The following is a 15,331-nucleotide window of genomic DNA, read 5'->3' as shown; positions in this document are numbered from 1 at the left end:
CAATTATTTTTTAAACATCTCATGATGGGATTAAAAGAAATAGTTAACAGCAAGGTAATTGTTCTGTTAAAAAGAGCAGGAACATCACTGGCCTTTGTGTGATGGTTAAGAGCAATGAAATGATTTTCCTATTGAATCTAGTTATCTCCTTAGGGGGAAATTTAGATAATCCAGGAGCCACTGGAATGACTACACATTTGACAAACCTCTCTGGTAAGTTTATACTTCTCGAAACATCAGGGAGATAGAAACATTCACAGAGGTTAGAGGAATGAATAGATTCAAGTATTCTATGATTTTTTTTTTTTAAGGGAAGAGCATGCACTGAACCCAGAGGACAGCCTACCATGTGAAAAATTTCAGCAAGAAACGGTAACTCTGATTTTCATAATTATGAAGAACACACAATTTAAAAAAAGAAAATGTAATATGAGAGACTGGAGTTGAATCTACGGCAACATACATAGAACTGGAAAGATATCAGCCTTATTTTGAGTTTTACAAACACATGTGTGAAATACTGTAGCACCATCCTTATTATAGACCTACTCATGATGATCAGCTCTAATATTATTCCCTCTGATACAGTTTAGAAAATAAGTCTCTGCAATTAGTAAATGGACTGGATCATAAGCAACTGTCTTTTGTTCCTGAACTGGCTGCTTTGATTACTTACAGACTCAACTACTTAATATTGGGGGGAAAATGCTCGTTTTTTTCTTTGAAAGAAATTAAGCGCCTATTGGTTGAGGACTAGAAACAGTAAAGGCATCCATTGTGTTCTTTTTCAATGAAAGCTGACTGGTGTTTAAGGGTGACTAGGACAACATAAGTCACTGGCTACTAGTAACAGGTGGTTTTCTTTTGGTACAGAACTTAAAAATTTTAAATTATTATTTTGAAATTTTCAGTTGCTTAGAGAACACAGGGAAAATGGGCAGCACAGGGCTAGTATTCAGGAAAGAGACTGTTCTTAAACAAAACAGCATGATACGCGACTACAAGGAGACAGCATTATTTAAGTGTTAAAACTACCTATCATTCAAATGAGTGTTTTTACTCAAAGTAACCTCCACGAGAAGCTATTATTTCAATGATAACTTTGTTCTATTTTGAAAATGTCAGTCTTGGAATTAATTTTGTACCAGCTATGCAAGAAATCAGGCACTATAGCTTTGCATATCCCATGTTCTTTGTTCTTTAGTCACTCAGTCATGTCTGACTCTTGTGATCCCACAGACGGTGACCCACTAGGCTTCTCTGTCCACAGGATTTCCCAGGCAGGAATACTGGAGTGGGTCACCATTTCCTCCTCCAGGGGATCTTCCTGACCCAGAGACCAAACTCCAGTCTCATATCTCCTGCATTGCTTGTGAGTTCTTTACCACTGAGCCACCAGGGAAGCCTTGCACATTCTATGTAACAGCTCAAATTCCGTGGCCTCCCCCCAAAATAGCAAAATAATGTTATTTACTTAGAATATTTGCTGCCTCCTCATGTCATTGACAGAGCCATACGATTAAACTGAAGAGCTTTTAGAAATTTTAAACTTGTACTGAGAACTATTAATTTCAATACAGATTCATAGGCGTAAATTTTGGCATCATCATGTGCTAAACAGACCATGTGAATGGTCATGAACCAAAACACTAATCCGCTCTGATTTCACCATTGATTTGGTTACATCAGGTACTCTGTATCACCAGACAAACATGTAGGAAGAAAAGTTGCCTACACAGTGCAGGTGAGATGTCACAAACCAGTTAAAATATTTTGGTCCTCGATTGCCACTTTATACCAGCTCAATATTAGTGCAAATTCTGCAGCCAGCTAAGGACGATCACTCATTCCTGACATTGTTGTTTACAATTTAAAGAATGATCATGTCCCTCCACTTAGGAAGGCAAGCATTTTAGGAGCAAAACTCCTTAAATTATAATCTCCAATCGAAACAAAACCTCTCATTTCTTATCATTCTGAATAGAATTGTTGCTCCTTAAAAACTGTTGAAATATTGGCTGTTGGAGTACAGAAGCATGGCGGGTTTTTTAAAGGAAAATAAACAAAACAAGCAAATGCCAATAATATGTAGTGAAATAAAAGGACATAATTCCTGTCTTACAAATATTTATAATGTTTATATAATGGATAATGGCAATATACAGTATAATAATCCCCCCAAAGTCATCACCGCATCGCCTTCATTATTGTTTTCAATAAAACACCTTGCTTTCAAAGGGATGGTGGGAAATGTGACTAAAAATGTTTGTAGGTTAATTGCACAGATTACGTGTCTACTGTGTGCTCTGCTAGCATAAAAGTAGTTAATATTTCCAGAGAACTTACTATGATCTGGACACTATGTTTCACCTGCAGAGAAGGCACTGCCAGCACTGTTTCAAAGAAGAGTAGGTAGGAGTTCAGAGAGGCTAATAACATGCTTTTGGTTTCATCCCTAAGAAGTTAGTAAAGCCAAAATTTAAATCGAGGTCTAACTCCAGTTTGCATTCTTACTATCTCTGAGAGTTCTGACTAATCCTAGTTGTTGAAATTTTTAGTAGGAAAACTCTCAGTCTCTTGAGGCTGAAATAAACTGTTGTAAACGACAATATCTGTCAGCTAGAGTAACACAATTTAAAACCATGTTTAAACCTGAGACTTAATTCCATGTCCTATTTATCATTTCAACAACAATTAAATAAATTTCTTTCCCTGATGGATTAACACCAGTGTGGCATATGATGTATTTGGAATCCACCACCCAGTCTCAAATGGCCAGAAAACAGCAGCTGCTTTCATGTCATTTCTAAGAAAAGTTGAAAGCCAAAAAAATCACTGGCAAAATCCACTCTGGTGAGACTTTCAGTTCAATTTTATTCTCCCCTGAGGTTCAAACAAGTTTCAGATAATCATCATGAACTTGGTGATGAACCAAACTCAGATTCAAGCTATGGCTTCTCAGAGAGTCAGCCCTTCCATTTAGACTAAGACACAGCTTCAAGTGAGGAGCCAAATGGGGTCAGATGTTCAATCCTTGGCGAAAGCCTCAGCTGTCATATTGAAACAATGTTGACAAGATGGCAGGCTTTAAATAAATCCCCTGTGGAGGCTATTAATATCATTCTTCCTTTCCCTTCCTTCTTATCCAGCCTGTTTTCTGGATCACATGCCAATAATGCACAATATTTACTAAGAACAACAAGGACTATGCAACATGACAATATTTTAGCAACAGGAGTCTGTCCTAAGCACACACACACACAGGGCACTTCCTTGACTCCCCAGCCCAAGATAAAACGTGCTGCTGATATGTATATGTATATCCCTCAGAAAGCCACCACAAGCCTCAGCCCCCAGCAATTAATCCTTTTCAGTCAATTTCACTGAATAAACTGGGCACTGAGCACCATGAGTTCTTCTCTTAAATAATCCATTCTGGCAAACGCCCTAAGACTATGGATTGATTCCAGTTAGGTGACATCAATCTATCTTTCTAGTAAGCGAGAAGCTGGCTTACCAACTTTGAATTAAATACCATATAAGGTTTAGAAATAGGGATCCATTAACTGTTTGAGTGGTACATTTCTCTACAATAAATTAACTTGGAATTCATCAAGTATTGCCTAAAAGTTTAGGTCAAATTATGACAACACTAAACTTTGGATTTCATGATCTTTCAATGTGCATGTACCATTATCAACTGGGGATTAAGAGCTAGTGACACTATAAGGAAAATTAACTTCTGATACATTACTCCTCTGTTCTAAAATAATTGATCATCCTATAGATATATGAGAATAATATAGGAGAAAGATATAATTCCAATAAATACAATTTGATATAAAGGTGATACTGTTTTAAATCACTAAAAATTATCTTTGCCTTTGGAATCTATATAATACATAATTTCAGCCCATATACCTTTTAGTTGGAGAAGGTAATGGCTACCCACTCCAGTATTCTTGCCTGGAGAGTTCCATGGACAGAGAAGCATGGTGGGCTACAGTCCATGGCGTCACAAAGGGTCAGACATGACTGAGCGACTGAGCAACTAAGCGTGTGTACATGGGCGCACACACACACCTTTTAGTTACAAGATTCTCACATTGGTAGATAGATATCTCAGTAAGTTCACTAGAATGTCCTAAACCATCAGGACATTCAGGTAAATGGCTTTATTACAATGAAAAATTGCAAAAGTACTAAGATGAAGGTAAACATTCAGAATGTTTAAAATGGGGTCTTAGAATTACCCCATTTTATGCTATTCATGGGAAATAGATGGGGAGACAGTGGAAACAGTGTCAGACTTTATTTTTTTGAGGCTCCAAAATCACTGCAGATGGTGACTGCAGCCATGAAATTAAAAGACGCTTACTCCTTGGAAGGAAAGTTATGACCAACCTAGACAGCATATTAAAAAGCAGAGACATTACTTTGCCAACAAAGCTCCGTCTGGTCAAGGCTACGGTTTTTCCAGTGGTCATGTATGGATGTGACAGTTGGACAGTGAAGAAAGCTGAGCGCCGAAAAATTGATGCTTTTGAACTGTGGTGTTGGAGAAGACTCTTGAGAGTCCCCTGGACTGCAAGGAGATCCAACCAGTCTATCCTAAAGGAGATCAGTCCTGGGTGTTCATTGGAAGGACTGATGCTGAAGCTGAAACTCCAGTACTTTGGCCACCTCATGAGAAGAGTTGACTCATTGGAAAAGACCCTGATGCTGGGAGGGACTGGGGGCAGGAAGGGAAGGGGACAACAGAGGATGAGATGGCTGGATGGCATCACCGACTCGATGGGCATGAGTTTGAGTAAACCCCGGGAGTTGGTGATGGACAGGGAGGCCTGGCATGCTGTGATTCATGGGGTCACAAAGAGTTGGACACGACTGAGCTCCTGAACTGAACTGAAGCTATTCATATTTTTAGTACTCTTAGAATATTAAAGTAACGGATAATTTAAAAACTAGACCTTGAAGGCACCAGAAGATGATTTGATTCCATCCTTTACAAATGGATTACAATGCTTCATTCAAAGGCTACTCAAAGGTGAGAGAAGCGTGATTCCCCTGCCTGCTTTCATCACTGGTCTTTACAGCAGTTTCTCTTGGGAAAATAAAATGGTACTGTTAAGGGAAAAACTAAAAACCATAGATCTTATCCACTTTCATTTTACAAAGGAATAAATTATACAAGTATATTGGTAGCTCAGCTGTAAAGAATCGGCCTGCAATGAAGGAGATCCCAGTTCGATCCCAGGGTCGGGAAGATCCACTGGAGAAGGGGATGGCAACCCACCCCAGTATTCTTGCCTGAAGAATTCCAAGGACAGAGGAGCCTGGTGGGCTGCAGTCCACAGGGTTGCAAAGGGTTGGACATGACTGAGCAACATTCACTTTCATATATAAAATACATAACCAACAAAGACCTATTGTATAGCACAAGGAACTATACTCAATACTTTGCAATGGCCCATAAGGGAAAAGAATATGAAAATATATATACATATACCTATATATACATGTGTGTGTATGTGTATAACTGAATCACTTTCTGTACACCAGAAAGCTGCACAACATTGTAAATCAACTATACTTCAATTTTAAAAACTGAGGTTGAGAGAGGTGAAAAGATCAGGCCAATGTCACCCACCAAGGTAATGACCAGGTCATTGACGCAGCAACTCTTCCCACTCCTGACACTAGAACACATCAGTCCCTTTCAGGAGACAACAGTTTTGTTCATGCTCTTTTTCCTTCTGTCTGCATCACCCAGTCCTGGGTAATTATTATGCTGATATGTCCTACTCCTTTTTTCCAGCATAAATCCATGAAGCCCTTTAGGGACCCCAGGCAATTTTATTACTGCCACATCACTTACCCAAAACCAAAAGGAAACACAGGGAGAAACTGGTGTCAGAGAGAAAAGCCAAAGCTAGGGGGAAACTTCCCATTCAAGATTATCCTTATCACTGTCGTCATGATTATGCCATCATCTTCATCACTACCCATTAAATATACTGCACACTATGATAATACACATGTCACTTCATTTAATGACCAATCAACAAGTACTATGAAGTATATTAATAAACTGAGTGCTGAGAAAAATCAGACTGCTTTGTAATCTCCACCAGTTGCTCAGCATGTGCAATTTCTCTCAGAAAATAGATTTTACAACTCTTGAAGTCGTCTGTCATGCCTCCTGTTACTTTTTTATTACACAGATCTCTAACAAAGAGATGCATTTATAGAAAACAATCTGCAGATGACTGGTTCATGAAACTAGAAAGAAAGCCAACACCCTTCACCACAGAATCCAGCAACTAAAAGTCAGGCTGAAAGTGGAATCAACCACAGACAAACTGCAGGGGGCAGCAGCCCCAGTGACCTCTCTGTGGCTCCTGATGCTAATATCCAAGCCCTCCTTCCTGAACCTTCCATTTCCTTTGTTTTATATATCACTGCTCTCTTCTTGGCTCTTTGAAGCTTCCTTCTCAGTGCCATTGTATGGCTTTGCTGACCCTCCACAGATTTTCCTACTTCTGAGCATTTGCTCATGATGTTCTTTTCTTGCTTTCTCTCTGCTTAAACTTCTTATCTTCCAAGATTCACCTGAAACACCACTTCCTTTCTAAAGTCTTTTCTGACCATCCAGGCTGGAATGACTTGTTCTCGCCTCTTTAAAAAAAAAAAAAAAAACTTTTAGTTTTTCAAACAGATAATGCATTCACAGGGTTCAAGAGCCAAAAACATAAACAGGCATGCACCGAAGCCTCCTTTGCCTCTTCATACTGTCCAGGGAGATGGTGAAGGACAGGGAAGCCGGATGTGCTGCAGTTCACAGGGTCGCAGAGAGTCAGACACGACTCAGCAACTGAACAACAGCGACGAGTCTCCTTTATACCACTGTTTCTGTCATCCATTTTTTCCCATTGGATGATTTTTTTCTGTTTCCACAGATATATAAATAAGCAAAGACAAGTATAATTTTTGTCTGGTTTTACACAAGTGGTGGCATACAACACAGTATGTTTTGCATGTTGTTTTTTTTTTTCCCCACTTAATGGGGTGTTTTGGGGAGAGGGTATTTTCCTACTAACACATAGAATATGGCATCATTCTCTCATATTCTGTTTATGTGGACTATTTTATTGCTTAGTCACTAAGTCGTGTCTGACTCTTTGCAACCCCATGGACTCTTTGCAAGCCCCATGGACAGGCTCCTCTGTCCACAGGATTTTCTAGGCAAGAATACTGGAGTGGGTTGCCATTTCCTTCTCCAGGGATAGTATTTTACTGCAGAGCTATAAATAGTATATTTTACTTCTCTCTTATTGATGGAAATTGAAGGCATTTCTAACTTGCTATTTTAAGCAATGAAACAATTAATAGTCTAACAACATACTTTTATACATACATACTATTATATCTACAGAATAAACTGGAATTCTTCTATAAAAGAGTGTGAAATTTTGATAAACATTTTCAATGGTCCTGAATATTTGTGTTGTAGGAATGCATACATTCTCAAGCAATATGTGAAGTGCTTACCTGCCCCCCCTTCTTGGTAACACAGTATTAACAAACTTAGGTATCTTAGTCAATCTTAATAGGTAAGAGATGTTATTTCAGTGCAATACTAATTTGTATGTCTTCTTTTATGATTAAGATTGAGTACCATTTCATAGTTTTAAGAGTTAAGCATATCATCTTTTTAATGAATTATTTGTTTATATCATTTCCACATATTTCTACTGGGTAATGTGCCAGAGTAAAGCCTCTTGGAACACATTGAAGATTTTGTGCCAAGATTCCTTGTCCCAGAAATCTATTTAGAAATGATAGCCTTGAAGTCAATAAATAGAAAAATTCAAGGAAATAAGAGACTTGCCCTTCAAAGAATCCAACATCAATTAGTACTACCTCTGTTCCTTATTTCTCTCCTTGCATATCCTAAATACAAATTTTATGGTATATTTTTATAGAAAGAAAAGAAACTTTAACTTTCTAGGATCAGCCACTTATTCCCATTCTATTGCTTCTCAAGTGTTTCTGAGATTGAATGAAACACAGTAACACTGTGTTGAAAGAAAGCGCAATGAGAACAAAGGTTAATGTCCAGTTGTTCAGCAGGGGGTGGAAGGCGTGGAATCCCACACACGTTCACCTGAAATTTCCTCTTTGTTTCAGACTTTAATGAGGAGCCGTGATGTCCCATTGCTTTGTTCAGATTGGAGGCCTCTGTGCTAGCATGCAACTGTTCAAGAGCAATTCACCCAGACTCACCTTCCCCTTTTGTTTTTATCTTTTTTTTCTCTCTTTTTGCCACTGATAATTGCACCAAAATAAACAGCTTTCCTATGGTGCTCAACAGCATTCAAATGTGCCAGGGCAAGGACCCCTTTTCTAGAAAATGAAATAAAACATATGGAAGGGAACTAAGAACTCTTGTCAAAATTATTCCACTGTGAAATTAGTTACATTCCACAAGAAAACATAATCACACCAAGGGGTTCTTTCTTCAGTGACTCTCACACAAACTGCAGCAGGAGAAAAAAAAAAATCTAGCGTTCAGCTTCATAAGCTGTCAGTGCCATTGGCTACCTAAACCCATTCATATTTGATTATTTTCAGTCCACTGCAATTTCTATACAGCCCTGGTGGATATTTCTTTGGTTCATTGAATAAAACATTCACATCAGTCCATGACTGTGTTGCTGCTGTCTTTGCTATAATTAACACAGCAACAGATTAAAAAATACTACTTAAAATAACTGGTATACATTCACTTCCAAACAGAATACACATAAAAAAGATTATTCAACAGAGAGCTGCCAAATGTACTGTAAACTGGAAGTGTTTCAATATCACTTAAACACTCGGCTAGAAGCTAAGTGAACCACATCTCTGCTGTCAGCAGAGCATGAAACTGAGATTTGTTTCACTTTCCATCCAGTCTCTGCCAGTTAAAACTAAAGACTTCTACAGGCTAAATACATATTTCCATTTTTACTGGCATGGTCCACTTACTCTTTTCTAAGCAATACAGTTTCTTCTCAAGGATGCTTGATCCTTTTATGAAGATGATATTCTGAAAAGCATTATGGTCTGACAAACTTTTCCAAATTCCATCACCACCCTCATCTCTACGAAGCCTTTCTTGGGTGCACACAGTTGTGAATGACACCATAGAGAGAATCTAATAGATGCCATCCCTTTTCCTATGAGAAGGTATCACTCACACACACACACACACACACACACACACACACACCAGAAAGAAACAAATGCAAACTGAAAACCTGCTCCATATCTCCACTGAATTCCCTTTTCTTATCAAATCAAATAAAATGTTCTCAGCATGTCAGAGACTCCCACCATATAAGCCTAGATTATCTGTCTCTCCCCACTGTGCTCTACCAATCACGTGAGTGCATCTCCTATTCCTAGTAAACCAGATTACTTGCAGTTCCTGTGACATTAGCATTTTCTCCTGATCTGATCCTGCCCCCCAAATAAGCAGAGAATTGGGGCCCTGGAGTCTAGTGTAGGGTACGTTAGATGCCCAATTCAGAGGGAAGGGAGGGAAGGGCCTAGGAAGAAGAAGTATTCCTTGTAATCTTATCTATGGGTAGCTGGCATGCAACTAAGAAAATCATCTGAGCCAGATCATCCCTCAGAGTTGCTATGGAGGAAAGTCATGCAGACCAAACAAGTTGTCAGTTTAAATGAGTGCTGCAGAAATAAGGCTTCGGTGATGAAACCAGGATGAGAGAGATAGGAGACAGGAAATATTTAAAAGTGGAGGGGTTGAGATGCAGTCAAAAGCTGCAGAAATGAGAGATCTAATGACTCCCTATAATTGCTGCATCTCTGGGCGGCTGGGGACAGAATATGAAGGATGTGAGTGGAACTAAGTGCCACCTCAGGGCTTCTACTCATGGCATTCTCTCTGCAAGGAATGTCTTCTCCACTCGTCCCAATCATACCCATTCATCAAAACCCATCTCAAATACCATATTTTCCAAAAAACCTGTACCTATCCCTTCAAAAGGGGCCGCCGTCCCTCTTTTTCACTTCATCAGACATGGTTGGTACTTCTTCATGGCCTTTCTTAGGTAGATTGTATATTACAGTCTTCAGTTTATTTGGCCCTTTACTATATTATATATACTGTGAAATTATGGATTTCTTCTTAATATCAACTCTGTGTGTGTGCAGTCTCTCAGTCATGTCCGACTCTTTGGGGCCCCATGGACTGTAGCCCACCTAGCTCCTCTGCCCACGGCATTTTCCAGGCAAGAATACTGGAGTGGAGTGCCATTTCCTATTCCAGCTGATCTTCCCAACCCAGGGATCCAATCTGCATCTTGTGTCTCCTGCACTGGCAGGTCGGTTCTTTACCACTAACACCAGCCGGGAAGCCCAAATCAACTGTAGCAACTACAAACCCTGGTGCATAACTGTTGCTCAATAAATACTGTTAACATTACTTTAACTAACATCTAGGTAGGGAAGAAATATTTGCATGATCTATGGAACAAGGAAGAGGGTAAAAGGTCCAAATATGTCTCTAGGTGTTCTCCCAGTTGGCCACCATCACTGGCATTCCCATGATATGTTTTACAGAGATAACTAGATATGTTCAGCTTATATTGAATATTTATCATGGGCCTATCAGTCAATTTGCTCATATATCAGAGAAAAATTATTCACTATATTCTCAAGGTATATGAAGAATGTTTAATAAATATCACTGCAAAAATATAGAAATGCCCATTTTAATATTCTCTTCAGTTTTTCTGGGCACAGCCAGGAAGCCATTTCATCCCACCTAAAATTCTGAGACCAAGACTAATTTAGGTTATGTTGTGACTAAAATTTAGTTTGCTCTCTTATTTAACAATTCTCTCTCACTGTATTATCTTTTTGATAAATACGTCATTTTGGAAATAGATGCTTGATGTACATATTTCATATAAACCAATGGTAGGATCCATAGGAAAAATCTTACACTGTTACTGGGAATAAAATACATGAATGTTGTTTGTGTCAGCTGTTAGAAAGATTGAGGTCAAATTTTCAGCCAAGCTATAGCAAAGCCTATTGGACATTATGGAATATAATCTATGTTTAAACATTATCCCCAGATTTACTTTACTTTTCCTACTGATTTCCCTATTTTCCTATTTTTTTACCTAAAAAAAATGGTATAAGTCCTTTTAAATACTTTTTATTTTAAAAATGAAGGGTATAAGTAATAAATACATAAAATTAATCTACTTTTCTTGAGACTGAGATATCCTGAAGTCAAATATATTACACAGGTGTATAATCCTATTAAATAAAAAGAAATTACCAGCTTTAGGTATATTTTCTTAAAAGTAGAATGATTTTAAAACTAGTTGGAAGGTACAGGAAAAATCTATTGATTTCCTAATTTGCTCCTAATGTTGATATAAGCCATTTATTCATTTTTATCTATTTTTTCCCCTCTAAGGGTAAGGTAAATAAAACTTCTACCTGGCGACCTCACTTTTACAATTCTATCATAAAGTACAAAGGTGAGAAATCTTGGCTTTCAAAATTCCTTGCAATACTCACAGAGCTATAAAGTTATAAGAAATGCAGAGTGGTAATATTCATTAAGAACCTTGCTTTCCAAGGCTACAGCCATGCATCAAATAAACAAACTATAAATATGATATACTATTGGCTATTCATCATTTGAAAGACTGTACATACCTTAAAATGGGCATCCCTGATAGCTCAGTTGGTAAAGAATCTGCCTGCAATGCAGGAGACCATGGTTCGATTTCTGGGCTGGTAAGATCCCCTGGAGAAGGGACAGGCTACACACTCCAGTATTCTTGGGCTTCCCTTGTGGCTCAGCTGGTAAAGAATCTGCCTGCAATGAGGGAGACCTGGGTTTGCTCCCTGGGTTGGGAAGATCCCTGGAGAAGGAAAAGACTACCCACTCCAGTATTCTGGCCTGGAGAATTCCATGGACTGTATAGTTCATGGGCTCGCAAAGAGCGACTTTCACACTATTCACAAACACACCTTTAAAATATGTAGTTCTCTCACTAAAATAAGATGAAAACTTAGAATTTGAAGCTTATTAACAGCAAAATCACTGCAAGTGTCATGAAATTTTGTCAGAAGTTATTTCCAAAATTGCCTATCTTTAGTAATGCCATGTCATACATATTTTGCTTTCATTTGTATACTTTCATTTCCAATTAAAATGTTTCAAAAATTAATGTTTTGAGTAAAAAGAGTCATTAAAAGGCCAATGCAAAATGCAAAATTTCACAAAAACAGTCATTTTAAAAATGTCTCAGATTAAAAGGCTTTTTATGAACTGGTTATTTAAATGTGTGGAAGTGAGCAAATGTTGTATTATTGCTGACTCAAAAGAAGACACTTGCTGTGTGGGCAGAGAATGTGGAAGCTCTTTGTGAAGGGAAGAGTTTGTCACTTGAATTAATGTGGTAGACTTGCCTCATAAGTCATCTCCACCATCCTGCTCTACTACACTGCTGGGAAGAGTCGAGGTCAATATTCTACTCATTTAGAACATACAGAGCCTATTTATTTACTAAAGGACTCATATCCCTTCATGTGGTCAGGATACAATAAGACTCAGAATAAAAGCTTCTTTAAGAAACCAATTATTCAGGAAAATGAATAAACTATTACACTTGAACAAATATGTCAAAATCTTGCTTGCTCTCCTCTGTTGCTGAACACCACGACTCGCCTATCCACATAGAGGAGGTGGTCACCTACCAACTCAGATTTCAGTCCTACTGAATAGGTTCCTTATTACAATGCAATATTGTTTCTCTCTTTATGCATTCCTTGAAGCCCTGATTTCTATTATATTTTCCCAAAATCCTTTAAAAAGGAACAAAGCATTCCTTTGTGCAATAGGATTTAAGAATTGAACTTGTTTATGCAGAAAGAGTGCTGTATTCAACATGGCAGCCAAGCTCTCAAAAAGCAAAAAGTGAAAGCAGTACATGGGAATTAGAGAAAAAGAGACACTGCAAGTGTTAAAAACAAACTTTAAGGGGGTCAGCATTTTGTTTCTGGTTCACTTTTTGCTGAAGGTAAGAACATACTCCATGTACCTAGGATAAGAATTCATTCTGAATATTCATATTGATGATTTCTATTTATGGGAAATAATCATAGCTGGTCATAAAAATAACTGAATACTGAGAAAATGGACTCTTCTTGGCCCTGTGGGCCAGTTTCCAACAGTGAACATATTCTTGGTAATATTTTGTTCCCATAGATTCACAAAGAGTGGCTGCTTTGGTTTTCTTGTCCAGAGAATTGGTCCATTCAGCACATCCATATGGTGCCCTAGATTCTATTGAAAAGTCAGTGAATCATGTGGGTGAATGGACCACTTCTGTGTCCTCATTTTCTTCTCTATTATTTGGGGTTTTAAAACTTTGGTTTGAGTTTATTTTGATCGCTAACTATTAATATTGTCTTTATGCTGCGCTCAGTCACTCAGGCGTGTCTGACTCTTTGCAACCCCATGGACTGTAGCCCTCCAAGCTCCTCTGTCCTTGGGATTCTCCTGGCAAGAATACTGGAGTGGGTTGCCATTTCCTGCTTCAGTCTCTAGCTGGTTAGAACTGTTGAAAGGAGCTGAGAAAATGGTGGAAAAAGGCAAAAGGCTGGGAAAAGACTCAAGGTTGGCACAGGCATGTGGCCAACTAGCATGTCCATTTCCTAATGCTCCAGAAAGATCTCTGCATTAAGCGTTTCTGCTAGTCTTTGCTTCAAACCAAACTGATCAGCAACTTCTTTCAGAGGATATTTTAAAAAATACTCATTGAGCACTAATTATACCTGAAGCACTGTTAGAGAGACTTTCAATTACAAAAATATATTTTTTAAATAATTCCTGTTTTCACAGAGCTCGGGGTCCTTGTGAAGTCACCATGGAAGTAATACATCTGAATAAAAACTACTATAATGACTAGGGGCAGGTTATGAAGAGATGAAAGCATCTCAGGAGATAAGATATTGAAGGGTATTCTAGCAGAAGAAACAAAGACTATGATAAACAAAGCATTATAAAACTCTGATTGAGAAATATAGTATTATTTCAACATACGAGAACCAGGGAGTCACTTCCAATTTCTCACTAACTGGGGGGATAATAATACAACTGGGGCTTTGTGTTTCTACCCCGTGCACTTTTAGCTACTTCCTGTTTCTATTTATGTATCATTAGCTGGTTGCCTGGACTCTCTGCTACCACATGTTCATCATCCCTGCTCCTCTTTCATTTCTTTATGAAAAATGACTCAATTTCTGTAAACAAATTTTCTCATAGGTCTCTATTGCCCTATAATCGTATCATCTTTAGACCTTTCCTTGACCATTTGTAAGCTCTCTAAATTCAACTGTAACGGAGTTTTCAGAAGGGCAGAGGAATCAAACCGGGAGCAAATCAAAATTGGTTTCCCTTCTCCCCTGCGAAGTATGGTTAAAATGAATATCAAAAAAAATCTATGAAGACACTAAACAGATAGGAGATCTCTTGAAACCAATGAGAAGAAAAATGAAATGAAGCAAAAAGTAACTAATCCCCACTTCCGCCTGTGCAGGAAACACTGTCACAGGGGCAAGAGTGGGGACGCAGCCACTGGAGGGCTCTCCCACCTCGTCTCTCTGAGCTTTCATGTGATATAAAGCAATCAAACCCTTGGCGCCCGCTTCAGGCCTGGATTCAAGTTGCATCCCTGTGCTTGTACAAACCCTCCATTCAGCTGCAACAAAGGGGACTAACTTAGTTCTCACAGCCAGTAAGAAAGCACATGGAGTAGACGTTCAGCTGCAGAACAGACAGAAATACACCAGGTCTCACAGGGCTTTCAGCAACTGGAAGCAGAAGAAATCAGACAGAGCGCACACACCACAATCCAGAGCAGAAACGCTCCCGCGTGTTCAGCTCACATTCACCACCCTTCCCTTTCTGCCCATTAGTTCTCCAATAACTCGTAGGTACTGACACCTCTACCTCTCCCTTAGTAATATTCTCACTTGTCCACATATACTTTTGCTCTCAACCTCTTGGCAATAAGAAATAGGATGGCAGAATGGCCACTATTCTCTTGAAAAGCAGATCCCATCTTCAGTTGTTTACTGAAAGGCTGACAAAAGTTCACTCCTACCAACCACTTCCAGAAAGTCAGAGAAGAAACTGCCCATCACCCTGAAGGAGAAAGAAAGGTAATTTCTCTGTGATTTTTAAATGCACGAAAAGAAAAATATCTATTGCAGCATTAACTATAAACTGCAC

General features: G+C 38.6%; 1 protein-coding gene across 2 annotated transcripts in view; it reads right to left on the bottom strand.

Moving 5' to 3' along the window:
- Positions 1-15,331, bottom strand: part of SLC7A11 (solute carrier family 7 member 11) — a 246,381-nt gene that overhangs the window by 111,030 nt on the left and 120,020 nt on the right. The window contains exon 12 of one of the 2 annotated variants that reach the window (XM_043486261.1): positions 6,444-6,678. The exons of the other annotated variant lie outside the window; for it this stretch is intronic. Within the exon in view, the coding sequence (XP_043342196.1) occupies positions 6,632-6,678 (47 nt within the window). The 3' untranslated portion in view covers positions 6,444-6,631. Of the gene's footprint in view, positions 1-6,443; positions 6,679-15,331 lie in introns of those variants that run through there. 2 annotated transcript variants of the gene reach the window in all.

This window comes from Cervus canadensis, chromosome 1 (genome assembly GCF_019320065.1).
Source record: "Cervus canadensis isolate Bull #8, Minnesota chromosome 1, ASM1932006v1, whole genome shotgun sequence".
Classification (NCBI taxonomy): Eukaryota; Metazoa; Chordata; class Mammalia; order Artiodactyla; family Cervidae; genus Cervus; species Cervus canadensis.
Note: the sequence above shows the minus strand (reverse complement) of the source record. Positions and strands in the feature narration are given on the sequence as shown.